The 18,212-nt window shown below is 41.0% G+C and overlaps 2 protein-coding genes across 4 annotated transcripts; one reads left to right on the top strand and one right to left on the bottom strand.

The window, feature by feature from the left end:
* Positions 1–1,158: 1,158 nt before the first annotated feature.
* gas8 (growth arrest-specific 8) lies at positions 1,159–10,256 on the bottom strand. Of its 3 annotated transcripts, none has more exons than XM_061814146.1 (11): positions 8,164–10,256; positions 7,934–8,032; positions 6,393–6,590; positions 5,945–6,145; positions 5,768–5,822; positions 3,447–3,652; positions 2,915–3,070; positions 2,735–2,815; positions 2,470–2,667; positions 2,072–2,137; positions 1,159–1,999 (listed from the first exon to the last, which is right to left on the bottom strand). In XM_061814146.1, the coding sequence occupies exons 1-11, from the start codon at positions 8,164–8,166 to the stop codon at positions 1,877–1,879; spliced, it is 1,386 nt and encodes a 461-aa protein (XP_061670130.1). In that variant the 5' UTR covers positions 8,167–10,256; the 3' UTR covers positions 1,159–1,876. The 3 variants fall into 3 exon arrangements, with proteins under 3 accessions (XP_061670130.1, XP_061670129.1, XP_061670132.1); XM_061814145.1 differs by having other exon boundaries at positions 9,640–10,256; XM_061814148.1 differs by lacking the exon at positions 7,934–8,032 and having other exon boundaries at positions 9,640–10,256.
* On the top strand, positions 4,236–17,113 carry si:ch211-122f10.4 (cathepsin A-like). The gene is made up of 12 exons (XM_061814149.1): positions 4,236–4,328; positions 10,963–11,169; positions 12,450–12,561; positions 12,639–12,776; positions 12,850–13,008; positions 13,544–13,635; positions 13,997–14,081; positions 14,168–14,314; positions 14,386–14,531; positions 15,842–16,004; positions 16,814–16,903; positions 16,974–17,113. The coding sequence occupies exons 2-12, from the start codon at positions 10,988–10,990 to the stop codon at positions 17,055–17,057; spliced, it is 1,398 nt and encodes a 465-aa protein (XP_061670133.1). The 5' UTR covers positions 4,236–4,328; positions 10,963–10,987; the 3' UTR covers positions 17,058–17,113.
* The last annotated feature ends 1,099 nt before the right edge of the window (positions 17,114–18,212 follow it).

Here is an 18,212-nt window from a genome sequence, read left to right as displayed (position 1 = left end):
ACCTAACCATCACGGTCTGGATGACGCACTACGAATAGATGTATCTTCAAAGGACAAATGTGTACTAGTTCCATGGAGATTAAAACGAGACTCGACTGTTGAATACCGGGAAACAAGATTTTCCTAAAACATGGTGTCATCTACTGGGGTGAAATGAGGCGAAATCTGAAAGCCATCAAGGCTCTGTAGATTTAGAAAGCTGGATGCTGGTGACCTGCAGTCAAAAACAACCGTCATCATTCTTATTTACAGTTGATGAAGCAAACTGTGAGAAAATCTTCTTCTTTTCTTTTCGGCTTGTCCCGTTCGGGGTCGCCACAGCATGACATCTTTTTCCATCTTGCCTATCTCGTGCATCCTCCTCTCGAACACCCGCTGTCCTCATGTCCTCCCTCACAACATCCATCAACCTTTTCTTTGGTCTTCCTCTCTCTCGCTCTTTTGCCTGGCAGCTCCATCCTCAGCACCCTTCCACCAACATACTCACTCTCTCGCCTCAGAACATGTCCAAACCATCTAAGTCTGTCTGTTTGGCTGTCCCTCTAATGAGCTCATTTCTAATCCTGTCCAACCTGCTCACTCCAAGCGAGAACCTCAACATCTTCATTTCTGCCACCTCCAGTTCTGCTTCCTGTTGTCTCTTCAGAGCCACCGTTTCTAATCCGTACATTATGGCCGGCCTCACGATCATTTTATAAACTTTGCCCTTCATCCTAGCGGAGACTCTTCAATCACATAGAACACCAGACACCTTCCACCAACTGTCCCAGCCTGCTTGGACCCGTTTCTTCACTTCCTTACCACACTGACCATTGCTCTGGATTGTTGACATCCACCCTCGCTGTCTCTTCTCCCTGGAGCTTTACTCATCCCCCTCCTCCCCTCTCATTCACGCACATATATTCTGTTTTACTTCGGCTAATCCTCATTCCTCTCCTTTCCAGTGCGTACCTCCAACTTTCTAATTGTTCCCCCGCCTGCTCCCTCCTTTCACTGCAGATCACAATATCATAGTCCAAGGGAATTCCAGTCTAAAGCAAACTGTTATAAAATACACTTCTTAAACGCTGAATGAATCAATCAGGGATTAATTCAGACCAGTGATTCCAAGATAATGTGCAGCGGAAAATGATCAGATTTCACATAATTGCTGTGGGAATATTTATTCCTTTACAACATCCATCCATCGATGCCTGTGGTGATAAACCATCTGGTGAGTGAAAATATTTTCCCTATTCATAAAAATTGGGCTGACAAAATATATACCGTAATTCCCGGCCTACAGATCGCACCTGGTTATAAGCCTCACCCAGTATATTTGTAAAGGAAATACCATTTGGTACATTCATAGACTGCACCCGTGTAAAAGCCGCAAGTGCCCATATTGAAACTCACGTTGAAACACGAGATATTTACAAAGAGAGACGGTACAGAGAGTTTAACGCAAGCGCCGCAGCGGTAACACTAACGCTATAATGCCGATGTGCTAATGCTAACGCCGCCATGCTAACAGGGCCGGTTAAAAAAAAACCATTCTGGTAAAAATCACTGAGACACGGCAGCAACACGCTAGGATAGCGCTAACAGGGCCGTACCGGCAAAAGTCACTTCCTCGGCACATATAGTTCACCGGTCTCACTGTTACCTTTTCTGCTCGAATGCCCCCTTGCGGCCATTAGGAAAAAATACACAAATTAGCCGCATCACTGCATAAACCGCAGGGTTGAAAGTGTGTGAAAAATTCACGGCTTATAGGCCGGTAATGACGGTAAATATTTAGAATATGAATAATAATATTTTGAATATTCAATCGTATTGAATGCAGTTCAATTCACCGAGTCGACCAAAAGCAGACTTACTGGTGGGATCGTTTGATTTAAAACTCATTATATACCCAATATTTATTCCCAAATGTGGAATATGTCACACAAAGTTGCTCCACAGGGACACAGAGTGCTCTTTGCTTTTCCTCAAATCTGAACAGTAAATCCTGACGGGCCTGCAGGAGGAACAAAGCAACATAAACATAGAAAACATTCCTCATTTGGCTACAAGCAAAAGGTCAACTAACCTTGGAAATCTGTGCTATTTTGTGTTGTAGATCTCTAATAGATTTATTGCTGGAGTCGATCATTTCCTGTGAGAGAGAAGAGAAAAATGTGAAAAATAATGAAACAAAAATATACCTGTCACCACTAATTATCCATCCATCCACAGTGACTTGCAAAAACAGTCATAATAATTTTTCCAGATTTTGTCACGTCACAACCGCAAATCTAACCGTATTTTATTTGGGATTCATTTGATAGACTGACAAGAAGTGGAAAGGAAATCACACGTGGTTGTCAACGCTCCTCAGCCTGAGTGCCAATGGCGGACGGCCACATTTCTATATTTTTAAAAGCCAGTTCAGCAAAGTGAAGGAAGACATATCGATAGCCGCGTAAGCCCTTGAAAGTAAGTTGGTACCTCGACACTTTTCAGTGCAGTTTGGTCCACGTCGGACGCCGAAAGCGCATCAGAGATCTTGGCCTCCGTCGCCTCCAAGCTGTCCGTCATGTCCTTCACTTTCTCTTCAAGCTTGGCGTTCTTTTCATCCTCTTCTCGCTGAGCATTCTCAACGTCCCGACTGAAGGTCGCACGTAGCTCGTCGCGTTCCCGCTGAAGCTAGCGTCACATTCGTGTGATCATCAGAGGCGGCCTCAATGCGACACTTCTTTTTTTTTTTTAATACCTCGCTGAATTTCTGCTTCAGTTTCTCTAGTTTCCGTTTCTCGTCGCTGAGCTTCTTCTCTTTCATCCTTTCAATAGCATCCTGTTGAGAGCTCAAGCTCAAACCCCTGGTTGGAACATCTATAGCCCGTACAATGTCAAATATCCACACACACTGAGCAAAATATCTGAGAAAAAGAACCTCTTTTCGTATGGGATGCTTCATCTTTCTCTGAAGTTCAGCAGTTTTCTCCTGGACGTCGAGGAGAAGCTTGCTGAGCCGCTCGTTTTCCGGTAGAATACGAGCCAGACTCTTTTTCTTCTCGATTTGTTTCATCTTTGATTCTTCTATTTGTTTCTACGAGACACAACGGCATGACCATCAACACGTAGGAAATATTCTCGTTTGTTTATTTGTGAACCATGATGAAATTTAAAGGCAGATGAATGAATATTTATGCAATCATTAGCCACTATATTAGGTATACCTGCACAATCCAATAGGATCCAATACAAGAACTGATTAAAAAAAATCTGCCTTTATACAAATAATAATGCTCTACTTTTCTAGTATTGCCCTTCTTGTTTTGCAGCATTGTAGAACCGCGGTACACCATACCAAGATCCCATATTGTGGCTACACAACAATTTTTAATGTAACTCTTGAATTAATTACTTTCTAAAATGATTGAAGCGATATTTTGAGACAGTGTCTGACGAGCGTGCTCGCTTGCCTTCAATGAATCATTGCGATGCAAATCTCGTTCCATGGTTTGATTGAGGAGCGCAAGTGCGGCGTCATAAATTTCGTGGTGGTCTTTGGTCAGAGCGCTGATGTGACTGTTCCATTGATCCTCCCATTCGATGATTTCCGTTTTTCTCAGGTTGTCCAGCTCCCGTTGGGACACCTCCAGCTTTTCCTTGTACCGGGCCTCCGTTTCTACTCAAACGCATGCAGAAAATGACATCAAGTGAACTCTCGTATATTCACGTTTCGGCCTTCTCAATTTGCATGTCGACTGTTTTTTTTGGGACACTGAAGGAACCTACAGCCTGTTATTTACAGAAAATCTCAGCTATTTGCTGTTTTGGTGCTTAAGCAAAAAACAATTTATGACTTTGGGACCATTAGGTGGAATCTTGGCATTGTTGTTGGATTTAAATTCATTGCTAGTTTTTTTTATTATTATTATTTTGTTAGCAGTCCATGAATACACGTTGCACAGCAAAAAGTCAGACTAAAAGTTTGTTTGTCTCAACATGTGCCCTGTTATAGACGAGTGCAGGGCTGTGTCTGCCTTAAACGGGTTGATGGGTTCATGATTGTGTACATGGGAAGTGTGTATTATATTAATAATAATAATATGTTGTATGTTCTTGATGGTTTGTCAGTGTACGTAGCTGAACTTATGGGGGTGGGTCAATGTTTATATGACATGTCAACTGTCAAAGAGATGTCCTTCAATAATTTAACAAAGCTTTAGTAGCAAACCTATTTCAGATGATGTCACATAGAAACAAGGTAAAAGCCCCGTGATGGTCATTACGAGCTTTAGGACATAAAAGACGAGAATTTCAAGACAAGAGCATCGAAAGCACACAAAGCAGAAACAATGGTAAGAGCTTGTATTTTACATTAACGCCCTCTGCAAGCGGAACGAGGCAGCTTCTTGTATTGATGAAAAAAGATAATGGAATGCTTCCCCATCATTTATCTTTATGTAATTGTGTTCATTTGTACTTTGTTTTTCTTTGTCTGCACATGGGGACTGCATGTCGCTTGCCTGTTGACTGAGCTGCAAAACAGCTACCTTACACGCTTTATTGTTTCCATTCCAAGTGCTTTGTTGTCATCTCGTGGCATCTATATGCAATTATAAAGCAGGGATGAGAATAACCAATTTTGAAAAATACTGAAAATGTCTGCCTGGGGGGGTTCGAAGTGGGGTGCACCCCTCTTTGGGCACGAAAATGTTTTATAAAACACAGTTAAATGGTGACCTGGTTACTTCTAACAGTGTAAATAGAGGGCAATCATAATATTTTGAAAACTCAAGATATGAGTCCAAACAACCAAAATAATTTTGCCAAACGTCAGACATAAAAATGTAGACGGGAGTGAAATTTATATCAAATAGGCTACAGCACTTACAAGTTATATTTCAGAAATAAGTACACAAGTAATTTGTTTAAATATATATATATATATATATATATATATTTTTTTTTTATATGAGAGATAGAGCGAGAGAGAGCATGAAATATAAAAGTGAGTAATAAAATGCGTGATCTACGGGCCAGTGCTACAGATAGGCCTAATTGTATTAACAGTTGTCAATTATATAATATTTGAGAAATTTCTGTCCAACTTCCCTTTGTGTTTCCTGGTTTGGATATTCTTCTGGATATTTTTTGGTCCTATCGGAACACAAGAGTATGCCGCACTTTGGCGGGAATGTCCCCTTTTTCAGTGTTCGGTTAGACACGTTGATACAGTTTTCATTCCTATCTGCATGATGGCACTTTTTTCAAGCCATGCCCATCCAAAACAGTTTTTTACCCCGTGGTTTTTATTAATTTCCCTGGCACAATCTTCGTCTTTTCACTCCAAGACTTTCGCCGTACTGGCAAACGTGCAGACCGCTCGATAACATGCGTACGTATGTCTATAAGTTGTAACTATGCTGTAGTAAACGAAATGCTTCTCTAGGAAATGTTAACATCAGAGTGAAAATACAGACGAAATACCGCCAAAATGCTGCCGGAAATCGGAATGTTGTCGTTATTATAAACGCCAAATTTAATGCAAACAGATAGCAATCCCGTTTTCTACTATCACAGCTTTGACCCCCCCCCAAAAAAAATTTTCTCAATGGACTTACACGTTTCACAAAAATGACATTTTTAGATGAAAAATACCCGGAAAATTTTCATCCCTGATAAAGGTGACGGGTAGTTATTTGTGGGTTTTCGCACTTCACGGCAGGGGTCGGTGCCTATACGGGAGACACTGTACAAGTTTTTAAGAAATCCTTTTGACACCTTAAAGGTTTACCTGCTAGTTGATCCTCACAGCTTTTCTTTGTTTTGGCCATTTCTTCGTTGTGTCTCTGTTGACAAATGAATAAAACCAATCAACATTTCACAGAACGAGGGTGGACTCAATGACATCCGTACTCGAGTTGAGTTGAAAACACTCGCCTCAAAAAAATGAAATTGATCTCGTCCTCACCTGCTCCAGCTCACTGACGAGGTTTTCAATGTCAAACTGTTGCGCGGCGGTCCTGATGGCCGCCATCTTGTCTAGAAGCTCCCTCTCCAGCTGGGCTTGCTCTTTACGCATGGCCTCAGCGGTCGCTACACGATCTGCTTGCAGCTCGGCGATAGTGTTTTGGTGCTCACACAGCAGGTGCTTCATTTTCTGCTTATACACCTGATGTCATAGAAAGATAGTTATTAATTTTAAAACGTGTTTGTTAGTGTGGCTGCGTTTTGCGGCGTGGCAAAAGGAGGAAGGTTACAGTCAATTTCCATGAGAAGTTAAGGTAGAAAAGCGCCCGAGTCTGCCTTTCGCCTAAAGTCAGCTGGGATAGATTGCAGCTCATCTGTGACCCCGCACAGGATAAGAAGCAGAAGGATAAAAAAATGGATGGATGGAAAAAGATTAAAACGATGCCTACTTTAATCTCAAGAAGGTGGCGCCCCTCGTCTTCCTCAATCTTCTTCTCTTCGTTTCTGAGTTGGGCCACGGCCTCCTCCAGGTGCTCCTTGGTCACGTCCCAAAAGGTGCGGACCTGATCCCTCTCCAGCTGGAAGTAGTTCCTCTCTTCCCGCTCTCTGTCCAGCTCCTCTCGCAGCATCACAATGTGATCAATCATCTGGATTTCAGAAAAACAGAAATCAACGTAGTTGCGTATCTCACGTCGCATGAACTCACCGGCCGCTTCTTTGCATACACCAGCTGCGCCTCTCCAAGTAATCCTCAAGTCGGTGGACATTGTCAGACAGGTATTAAGTTGACAAAGTGTTGACTATTGCGGTTGTCGTTTGAGTCTCAATGACAATCAATGCACATATATCCATCCATCCATCCATTTCCTTGGCCGCTTATCCTCACGAGGGTCGCGGGCAGGGGTGGAGCCTATCCCAGTTGTCAACGGGCAGGAGGCGGGGTACACGCTGAACTGGTTGCCAGCCAATCGCAGGACACATAGAGACAAACACTACCACACACAATCACACCTAGGGGCAATTTAGAGTGTCCAATTAATGCTGCATGTTTTTGGGATGTTGGAGGAAACTTGAGTGCCGAGGAAACCCACGCAGGCACGGGGAGAACATGTGAAATCCAGACAGGCGGGTCCGGGATTGAACCCGGGACCTCAGAACTGTGAGGCCAACACTTTACCTTACCACCTTTCCGCCCAATGCACATACATGTTATATATTATTTTTAATATGTAGAAAGCTATATGAGCATTAATTTGATTTAAAAAAAAATATTGTAATACTTACAGTCTATTTACTAGTATGTTCTTTCATTGCAATAATAAAATGACAATAGTGTATTAATAGAAATGTTGATTGGGTTTTACACTTTTTTTCCCGAAAAGACAGAGTGCTACTTTTGGCGCCTCCTAGTACACAACACAATCTTACAAGTAAAAACTGCTGTTGCTGACTTTAACACTGCTGAACCCTAGTGGTAGGCATGTGTCATGTACTAGCTGCCTTCTTGACACTACTAGTAGCAACACGTGCCCATTAGTAATTTTGCATTACTAGTGACGTAGTTGACCTTACGAGTATGCCAGAGTTGTTCTACTCGTGGTCAGAAATATCATGTAGCAGTTGGGGAGTAAATATTATATACATTCCAAGTAAACCTACCCCTGCAGTTCTAGTACTAGTAGCATGGAGATGACGACAAGTGTACAATTTTGCTTCACTTGTAATATGTACTCTTATGGCTGCTACTCCTGTGCGTAAATGTCATGCAGTCGTGGCAGTATTGAAACACTTTTTAATATATGAGCTGGCAAACTTTGAATATTTTTTTTTCCTAAATAAATACTGTATATTATTTACAACTTCATTGTTTCATGATTGCGGTTGACTTATGAGGAAAAGGCGGCCCTGGCTTGACTGCCAAGCAGTCGAGTTGATGCGAAATGATGAAAGCATTCAGATGATTTCATTTTGGCATAGTTTTGCTTCTGACCTGCTCCTTGGACAGCTCGTCCTTGGTGAGTCCATCTAGAAGTGCTGCAGACTTCTTCACCTTGGCTGACTTTTTACCCGTGCCCTTCTTTTTCAGGGGCTGGACAAAGTTAGCATGTTAGCAAAATATATTGAAAAAAAAAAAAAACTCCACGGTCAAGGTGGTAGAGCACATTAATCTAGCTCATTGTAATTCATGGAAAAACAAGGAACAAACAAACTTTGGCTCACCATGATTTTTATAAACAGTACTGAATGTCGTTTGCGGATATTCGGAAACGGAGCGGTGGTGGTCCAAACAGGTGTTGCTATGGCAACATACGGGTTTCACTGGTTGGAAAACTGGCCAATAGAGGGCAGTAGATGCTCAACTGGGAAAAAGTTGAACGACATCGAGTGCAAATAATTATTTGGCCTGTAGGTGAACAAGGTCCTGGAGAGTTGTTATACTATCCAGAATGGCCAAAAGTATTTCTATAATAATATTAAAACACTTGACTGCCCTCTGCAACATTATATAATGATTCACCTTTTTTGGGGGTGGGGAATATGATCAAATTAGTAGCGTGATAGCTAACCGTGGCTATCTCTTATTAAGTATATTGTACATATTATTCATCCGCCCAAAATTAACATAATTGGTCATTCCCAAATATTTTTTCTATACTAGACGTTCTCTTACCAAATTAAATTTCCAATGCAAAAAGTTATAATTGATGCATAATTTACTTTTTTTTTAATATAGAGATATAGAAAAACGTGAATTTCTCAAGTTTTAAAATTAATTTACTAGGATTCCAAAGCAAACCAAAAATGTTTTAGTCATTAAATATTGTGCTTGATTAATTTCTGATTCTCAGAGAATATTAATGAGAAAGTACAAATTTGCATATAAAAAGATCAATTCAGTCTGAAATTTCTCATTTTAAAAATTACAAGTTAAGCAATAAATGATTGTATAAAATGTGGCATTAACAGGTTGAGTGTGTGAGTGAGAGCTAAAGAAAAAGGGGGAGAGAGAGAGAGAGAGAGAGAGAGAGAGAGAGAGAGAGAGAGTCATCCCACCTGTCAGACTGTTCAAACAAGAATTTTGATATGCTGAACCAATAGAAACCAATTTATTTGTTCTGTCAAATAAATAAACACTTCAAATCTCATGTGAAAAGTGGTCAGAGACTTGACCCAATTTTTCAAAGGTGTACAGACAAAGATGTCAGACGAGCCTCCCATCCAGATGAGAAAGCAGTTCAATCTTTGGGATAAAGACGCGATAAACATTCAACAAATACACTCAGTTAGAATCCATCCAAGAAAGAGCAGCAGCACAGTGGAAGACAGGTTAGCACATGTCATCATCAGTTCTAAGGTTCGAGCGTTCGAATCTGGCCTCGCCTATGAGGATTTTGCATGTTCTCCGTGTGCCTGTGTGGGTTTTCTCGGGGTATTTCTGTTTCCTCCCACATCTCAAAAACATCCATGCTAGGTTAATTGAAGACTCTAAATTGCCCATAGGTGTGAATTTGAGTGTGAATGGTTGTTTGCTTGCATTATAAGAGTCGCTTGGATTTGAGGGAAATTAAGTCAATATATATGGAGAGCATTAATAAAAAGTATTAACCTTAACCTGCTTTTGATGCTCCTTGCACTGAAAATATGAGGGACGATATTATGTGGTCGAAGAGCATGCGTACATTTTGTTTATCCCACCTGAAGTGCACACCGTGGATATGTGTAAAATGTCATCATGCGGTGGGAAAGGCAGCATGACAGGGACTTGAGCAGATTTGAGGTTTTTGTTAAGAGGAATACAGCATCTATGGACCCGTTGATACTTTTCAGATGGATCGGATACTCTGGCAGGTTGTTTTGGACCTAAAAAAAAAGTGCATACATTTATAGATAGCATCACATTTGAATGAAGGGAATTTGGAAGACGATCCAGTGGTGAAACACATAAATCTGTGTGCTTGAAGGAGCGAATACTGCCAACCAAGTGTTGCCAAAACATACAAAAAAAAAAAAAAAACATCACATGTACAGCATGTATTACTCTCTGAAAAATACTGCAAGCTAAACTTTGACCTGAAAGAAACAAACACAGCCTATTAGATCATTCTCAGTAGGATGAACAAAAGTAAAATAATAACTGTCGGGTCCAAAGTTCTCAGCAATGTAAATCATGACATGCGACTTGTTTTTTTTTTTTTTTTCCCAAAAAAGTTTGTTTTGTTACGGCCAAGGCTCTGCGTCTCTGGCCTCCACTACGCTTTTCCGAAGTTTTCATTGTATGGCTCATCAACTTACTCCGTGTATTTACTACCACTTTGCACCGCTTTTCCGAAGTTTTCATTGTATGGCTCATCAACTTACTCCGTGTATTTACTACCACTTTGCACATCACGTTTGTACTTTATTTTTTCATGTATTTTTTAGATCTATGATATATTTTATTCGCTTTTAAACGCAACAATTTGGTTTGACTCTTTTTTTTTTTAAATCTTATCACATATATTTGGTTCAATATATGTTTGGGTTTCGCCTGTTTTTTTTAACATATGATTGTTAACTTATGCGAGTATAAATACCAGTACTTAGTTACTGTAGATTAAGTATCTGTATTTTGTTCGAGCATTTTTAAAGCACGGAGTAAAAATAAAAACATAATCACAAAGGGAAAATGTAGTAATTAGCATTGCAAATAAAATGTCTAATAATGCTGTGGTAACTTTTTTCAGTAGACATAACATTCCATGCTTAAAGTCACACAGTTTTGATAATAAATGTGCAAATGTGACAGAAAATTAAATCAACGAGTGTCATTTAGAGAGGGAAATGAGTATGTTTTATCCTTTTGAGCGGCCACAAGGGAAGTAGCGAGGGTGGTCACAAAAGTTGCTAAAGCTAGCAACGAGAACGCTACTTTACTATGGATAATTCACGTGACCAGCTATCATGTGACTTGTTTTACCAGGAAGTCACGCGCTAAGGGTATAAAAGGACCTTTTCTGCCTCCGCGTTTACTTCCTTTAGTAACCCTCGTCGGCGAGGTAGGACGATGTATGCCGGCGATCGTCTGTGGGCCTTGTTGGTGTCCGCGTTAGCCGTGTTCCAGCTCGCCTCTCGGGCGCATTATGCCCCCGACGAGGTGACGCATCTTCCCGGCATGACGTTCAAACCCAACTACCGTCAATGGTCGGGACACGTCCAGGCCAGACCCGGCAAGTTTCTCCATTATTGGTGAGAAGCAACTCAAAACGCAAAAGGACACACTTGAGATCGGTTTCCTGTCCGTTTTTCTCAACGGTGTGAACAAAGTATACATTTAAAAAAAACTAAAACGTCGCTGTACTTAAGTAGCGTTTTTAGTTCTATGTATTGAAGTACGTACTGTATTTCGTTTTGTTTTCTTTTAATGCTGAACTAGTCAAGTGCAAGACATTTTAAAAGTTTCATTTCACTCTTTATTACAATAAATGTTGTTTTAGAAACATGCAAATACATTTTTGAATTCATCTTCGGTGCGATACGTTTGTGAATCATTTTTTATGTTTATGGTATTTGGTGTTAATGTTCATACTTCACATAATGCTACAGTGGCTTAGACTTGAATTTTTTGGGGGAAAGCTTAAAGCGACTATGTTACTGTATTTTAATTTTGCCTGTTAAAGGGTACTTTCTGCAAAAACTTGAAGCGCTCAGTTCTGCTTCCCTTTGTCAAAATTAGATTGTGTTGTACCATCCTGGAAAAAAACCATACACATGATGTACAGTATTTTATGTTTTTTTTATTAGTTAGCTTTAGTTAATTTATTTTTGGGGCAGTCAGTTCAGTTATGGGAATGAGTATTTTTTTTGGCTAGGAAAAAACTAGGTAATCTATTTTGTGTACACCCCTCCCTTCCCCCGTATCGCCAAGTTATCAAAACTGTTATTATGTATAGTAGTAGTTCTCTTAAGTATTTGCACATAGTACGGCCTTAAATACTCCCAAGTACCTCCACCATGAGTAAGTAAATAATAAAATACTGTAGTATAGGTGTATTTTTAATAGTGTCTCTAACATTCTACAAAATGATTGTTAAATAAGGAAAAACTGTACATAAATACTGTTTGAATTTACGTGTTGCACACAAAAGTCTCAAAATGGTACATGAATAAATGCTTAAAAACACTTGCATACTATACTTGCATACATATGAAATGCTGACGAACTGAGTTTTAAGTTAAATCCAAGTGAACTCGTGTAATATTAGAAGGAGCCTGTGTACCACATTTTTTGACAATGGTGTGTGTAATTGACAGTAAAAATTCATTTTTTTACCTTTTGTACCCAAGAGTTTTTTGTTTTTTTTAAACCGATATTAAGCAAAGGAGTTGAATCAGGGCCTCTACATTTATGTACTTATTGTAGTTTTCCTTTTAAGTTTCAACCCAATTGCTGCTTAATTTTGACATGGAAGCTTTTCCTGGCGAGGCACATTAACATTAAGTTAATCTGTGCTTTGGGTCTCGTGCAGGTTTGTGACATCTCAGAGGGACCCGGTCACAGATCCCCTGGTGTTGTGGCTCAACGGAGGACCGGGCTGCAGCTCTCTAGACGGATTCCTTTCTGAGAACGGACCGTTCCACGTGAGCGTTCCGACACTGTGCAAAAGTGGCACAGACGCGCGCCGTTAACGTTACTTTGGTTGTTCGTTTTCCCTCAGGTAAGAGACGACGGGGCCACCTTGTACGAGAACCCTTTCAGCTGGAACCGGCTCGCCAACGTACTTTATTTAGAATCTCCCGCAGGAGTCGGCTACTCCTACTCCAACGACGGCGACTACGCCACAGATGACGATCAGGTGAATTTAGTCACTCATTGATTGACCTACTGTGTAAAAGCTCAGGCGCAACCTTTTACATCTGCCGTTTTAGGTGGCCGAGGACAATTACCGAGCCCTGCAGAGTTTTTTTGCCAAATTTCCAAGTTTCACCCGGAACGACTTCTTCATCTTCGGAGAAAGTTACGGCGGTATTTATGTACCGACCCTCAGCTTGCGCGTCATTACAGGAAATGACAACATCAAATTTAAGGTGAGATTCTTCAGCTGGAATGCAGTTTCATCATAGAAGTGTTGATGCTATTCTAGGCGGCGGGTTGGCCTCACAGTTCTGAGGTCCCGGGTTGAATCCCGGACCCACCTGTGTGGAGTTTGCACGTTCGCCGCGTGCCTGCGTGGTTTTCTCCGGGCACTCTGGTTTCCTTCCACATCCCAAAAACATGCAACATTAATTGGTCACTCTAAATTGCCCGTAGGTGTGATTGTGAGTGTGGCTGTTTCTCTATGTGCCCTGCGATTGGCTGGGAACTAGTTCAGGGTGTACCCCGCCTCCTGCCCATTGACAGCTGGGATAGGCTCCAGCACTCCCACGACCCTCGTGAGGTTAAGCGGCCAAGAAAATGGAAGGATGGATGGATGGATACTCTTCTATGAAGAATGTCAAGGTGTATTTACAAAGGTTTCATGGCATGCCAAGCAAAAATAAAAGGCCCCAAAAGGTGTGCGTGTGCACTAGAAGCATGCTTGTCAATTGTGTTTTCTTTTGTTTAGTTTTTTTCTCTCTCCAGGGGTTTGCTGTGGGAAATGGTCTCAGCAGCTTTGCACTCAATGACCAGACTTTAATATATTTTGGCTACTACCACGGCCTCTTTGGAGAAGAGTAAGTTTGCTTCGATCAAAGATTCTGTCTTCACAAAAATGTTTAGTCAGAGAGGAATTAATCGAACAAAGTGATGTACAACTCTCAGTAAAAAGTTCTATTTTTTTTTTGTTGTTGTCTTGGCTGCAAGATGACTTTTGAAATGTCAAACTGCGCTTGTGAAACTGGTTGCATTGACTGGCACCATACTGTGATATGTTTTTTGTTTGTTTGTGCTATTGTAATACAAATCATCCAAGTGACTGCTCGTATCTTGCACTCGAAAGTCGGGTCACGCTTGGTTCAAGGTTGATCGATTCCACAAGCAGTGAGGCCATTTGCTGCCGCGGCGGTTATTGAAACGTTGTTCTTTCATGTGCAGCTTGTGGCGTGATCTCAACACATATTGCTGCGACAAGCAAAGATGCGACTTTTCCAACTCCACTTCCCAGAAATGCCAGACGCTGGTACGTACGTGTGCGCTTTATCAAAAAAAATGTTCATCTCACTGCTGCTGAAGGCTGATTTTCCTCCTGTTCTAATCTCACCGCAGGTCAGTGTGGCATTTAATATCGTGTACAACAGCGGCCTTAATGAGTACGCGCTTTACCTGAATTGCGAGGGTCGGGGTGGGTTTCACCCGGGCTACGGGTGGGCCATGAGTCACTTGTTCAAGAACTACCGCAAACGCAGCAACGAGGTGAGCGCGAGCGCACCCGTCCTCTCATTCGTGGAATCAAATTGGATCGTGACGCAAATGTTTGGTCTAAGCTTTCAGACAGACAGTCATTCGTCATCTCCCTGAGCGAGGTCCCCCCCTGCATTAATAGCACTGCGCAAGCCAGCTGGCTCAACAGGGGCGACGTGAGGAAGGCGTTGCATATTCCTGACACGCTGCCGCCATGGGACCTTTGCAGGTACTGCAGGTCATAGCAACAAAGTTCCAAATGGGGTTTTTATTGAGTGATTGCAACCATTTATTTGATCAATTACATGTTAAGTTCCCAAGATAGGATCTTTCATTGAATGGGATAAATAACTGCTCTGAACTTTAGCAAAATGAATTTTAGCTAATTGAATTTTGGTTGTGTTCATTTCTCAACATGCAAAGATGGGAGCCTCCCTATTTGTCGATACCCATTTTGTGCTGTATGTATAAATGGATGAGTCTCAAATCATCCATCCATTTTATCTGCTTATCCTCATGAGGGTCATAGGAGTGCTGGAGCCTATCCAAGCTGTCATCAGGCAGGAGGTGGGGTACACACTGAACTGGTTGCCAGCCAATCACAGGGCGCATTGAGACAAACAGCCAATCACACCCAGGGGCAATTTAGAGTGTCCAATTAATTTGCAGGCACAGGAGACCATGCAATATCCACAGATGGAGGGCCGGGATTGAACCCGGGACCTCAGAACTGTGAGGCCAACGCTTTCCATGTGAGGCACCATGCCGCTCAATAAATCAAAATATTATAAAATTTATATTACTGGGTGTAGTATATAAAATCATGAACTGTATAGGAAAACATTTTTCAGGAGGCCTATTTGTGGATTAAAAATAATGTAGATGTTTACGTAATCCATGGAAGTTGAGTTTCTTGGTGAATGAATATCGGGTTTTCGTTAAACTAAGCTTGAATCAAAATTGTTTGGGGGGGGTTATTGCTGAACTTTGAAAATGTTTCCTTTTTAATTGTACTACTGAAATTATATGGTCTTGTTTGAGAAGTAGCTATATTGTTATACATATTTCTATAAAACTACACTAATCTTTGTAAAGACAGTACTACAATGCCACTGTTAAATGGTGCCACCTGCTGGTTGTTGCCCAGTACTACTGTTTCCAGCCAAGATTACTTCATTGACATCCAATTCCAAAAACGTAGTATTAGATACCATGTTTTTTCCAGATGCATATTTTTGTGCTGTCAAATTGTCCCAACAGTTTCTACCCTCTTTTTTTCAAATGTATTGTTGGTTATCAAACTTTTGAGCTTTCGTACTTGATGGCGAGTAATAATAGGGCCCTTGTGAAAAGTACTGTTGTAAGGGTATATTTTCTGCCATAGTTGCTTTATTGCAACTCTTGCATGCATCAGTGAAGATTCATCTTGTGACCAGCTGACATTTAATAGATGTACTGTATGTACACATACACTGCACGGACCTTTTGGCTAAGGAGTCTCGTATCGGTAATTGATAACGTTTCTTATGTTGTCTTTAGTGACATTGTCGGCAAAGGTTACACCAACCTGTACGCGACGGTGAAGGACGTCTATCTCAAGCTGCTCTCTTTTGGCCTCCGGGCGCTCGTCTACAACGGGGACACAGACATGGCCTGCAACTTTCTGGGGGATCAGTGGTTTGTGGAAGAGCTCGGCATAGAGGTAGCGACCTTCTATTTAACTTTAACCCTTGCTTGTTTTCTTTTAAATTTTCCTCAGATTCATGTAGTTTTTAAACAAACAGACCCTTCACATTCTCGTACAATTCATGGGTTTTACATTTAAACCCCCCCCCCCTTTTTTTTTTTTTTTTTTTTTATTTAAGCCGGTTATCCTCACAAGGGTTGCGGGAGTGCTGGAGCCTATCCCAGCTGTTATTGGACAGGAGGCAGGGTACACCCTGAACTGGTTGCCAGCCAATCGCAGGGCACATGGAGACAAAACAGCCGCACTCACAATGACACCTAGGGGCAATTTAGAGTATCCAATTAGTGTTGCAAGTTTTTGGGATGTGGGAGGAAATCGGAGTGCCCAAAGAAAACCCCACGCAGGCATGGGGAGAACATGCAAACTTCACACAGGGAGGGCTGGGTTTGAACCTGAGTCCTCAGAACTGTGAGGCCAACGCTCTACAGCTGAGACGCCGTCCTGCCTAGTTTAATATCAAGACTTAAAAAAAAAAATCTTGCGTCTGTACATTGGGGATTGGGACCTAGCACTAACAACGTGTAAATAAGTGTCTGTTTGCCAAAATATAGCAGTAAAACATTGAGCATCACAATGACATCACATTTAGAATGTACAGTCATCACCAAATGTTAGATAAACATATTCAGTAGTTAAAATTGTGAATACAAACCAAGCACCTTGACATGAGGCGCGTCACTAGTATTTGCTGAACTGTTGATGTAAATACATACCATGTGATCCAGGAATAGCAAAGTCTTTAACGTTTGAAATGTCGTTCCCAGGCCACTACGAGGTACCAGCCCTGGCGCCTTGACGATCAGGTCGCAGGTTTCTATCAGCAATATGGAAATGTCACTTTCCTGACAGTTAAAGTAAGCCAAACTAGATCTTGTATATTAGTGGGGCACCTGAAATCCTGACTGATGACTTGTGGTTTCACAGGGTGCAGGTCACATGGTTCCACAGTGGGCTCCAGGTCCAGCTCTTCACATGTTCCAGTCCTTCATAACAAACAGCTCCTACTGATCTTTTTATGCCAACTGTGCATTGTTCAATGTGGACTTTTTTTTTTTTTTTTTTTTTTCCCTAGGGAATTTTTGGAGGGGGAAAAAAAAACTGTTGGGAGTTCATTCCAATCATTTTACTCATCCTTTACAGAGAACACTGCAGTATTTCAGCTTCATCAAAAACAAAATACACTCCCCCCCCCCCCCCCCCCAGGGTCAGTTTAAGCACAGCGCAAAGAAAAAGTGTCTCAATGACACGACTGCATGGTTTGCTGAAACTAAATCTGGAACGCGCCGCAATGCCAATTTGCACTTTTCAGTCATGCAAGGCAACTTGTCAATGATGCGTTAAAATGGAATTTTTAATAAAGATTATTGAACGGTATGAAATCATTAGGTTTATTCACAAAATCCAGGGAAGACATGAACATTTGTCTGCAAACAATCTGAGTATTCATTTTATTCAATGAACAGCTGCACTAAAGATAAAATCATAAGCAAAACATTTGATACAAATGCTAGAGTTCAACCTCACATAAATTAATCCCTTTTGACACCGTAGATAAAACGTAAAATATTGCATTGAGAAATAGAACCCCGGCTGTTCTTTGTAGTGTTTTGCCGCAGGAGCCAAAGATGAGGCAAATTCCAAGCTTTGGTCTATCAAAAATGACATTTGTATACATTTATGCACCTGTTTTATACCAACTTAAATTGTGCGATAAAGTGGTAGCTAGTACACACTTTGTAATGGCTTCGTAAATGCTAACTTTTTGCATATACAATACAATATTCAAATAAAAAAAAAAACACACACACCCAGCTGGTTAGCAGTCCTGTACATTATTTAGTTTTGTAAAACTGAATTCTTGGTCACGGGCTGCATGGTGGGTACGATTTCCTTCAGAGGCCCATCAAGACAAATCATTTTTTCTATTTTTTTTTTTTTTTGGTCATCTATTCAAGTTACTATAACATTTTTGGTGGGAAAAAATGCATGCAATATGGTAACAATTACATAGGAATATTTTAGAGATTCAGATTTTAGAATTCTGTAAATTGACACGCAATTTACTTTCACGGGCCAGATATAGCCCCCAGGCCTTAAAGTTGACACCTGTGATGTAAAATTTAGACGCACACCAAAGAGTTACTAATTTAAAACTCATTATGT

This window comes from Syngnathoides biaculeatus, chromosome 3, assembly GCF_019802595.1.
Source record: "Syngnathoides biaculeatus isolate LvHL_M chromosome 3, ASM1980259v1, whole genome shotgun sequence".
Lineage (NCBI taxonomy): Eukaryota > Metazoa > Chordata > Actinopteri > Syngnathiformes > Syngnathidae > Syngnathoides > Syngnathoides biaculeatus.
Note: the sequence above shows the minus strand (reverse complement) of the source record. Positions and strands in the feature narration are given on the sequence as shown.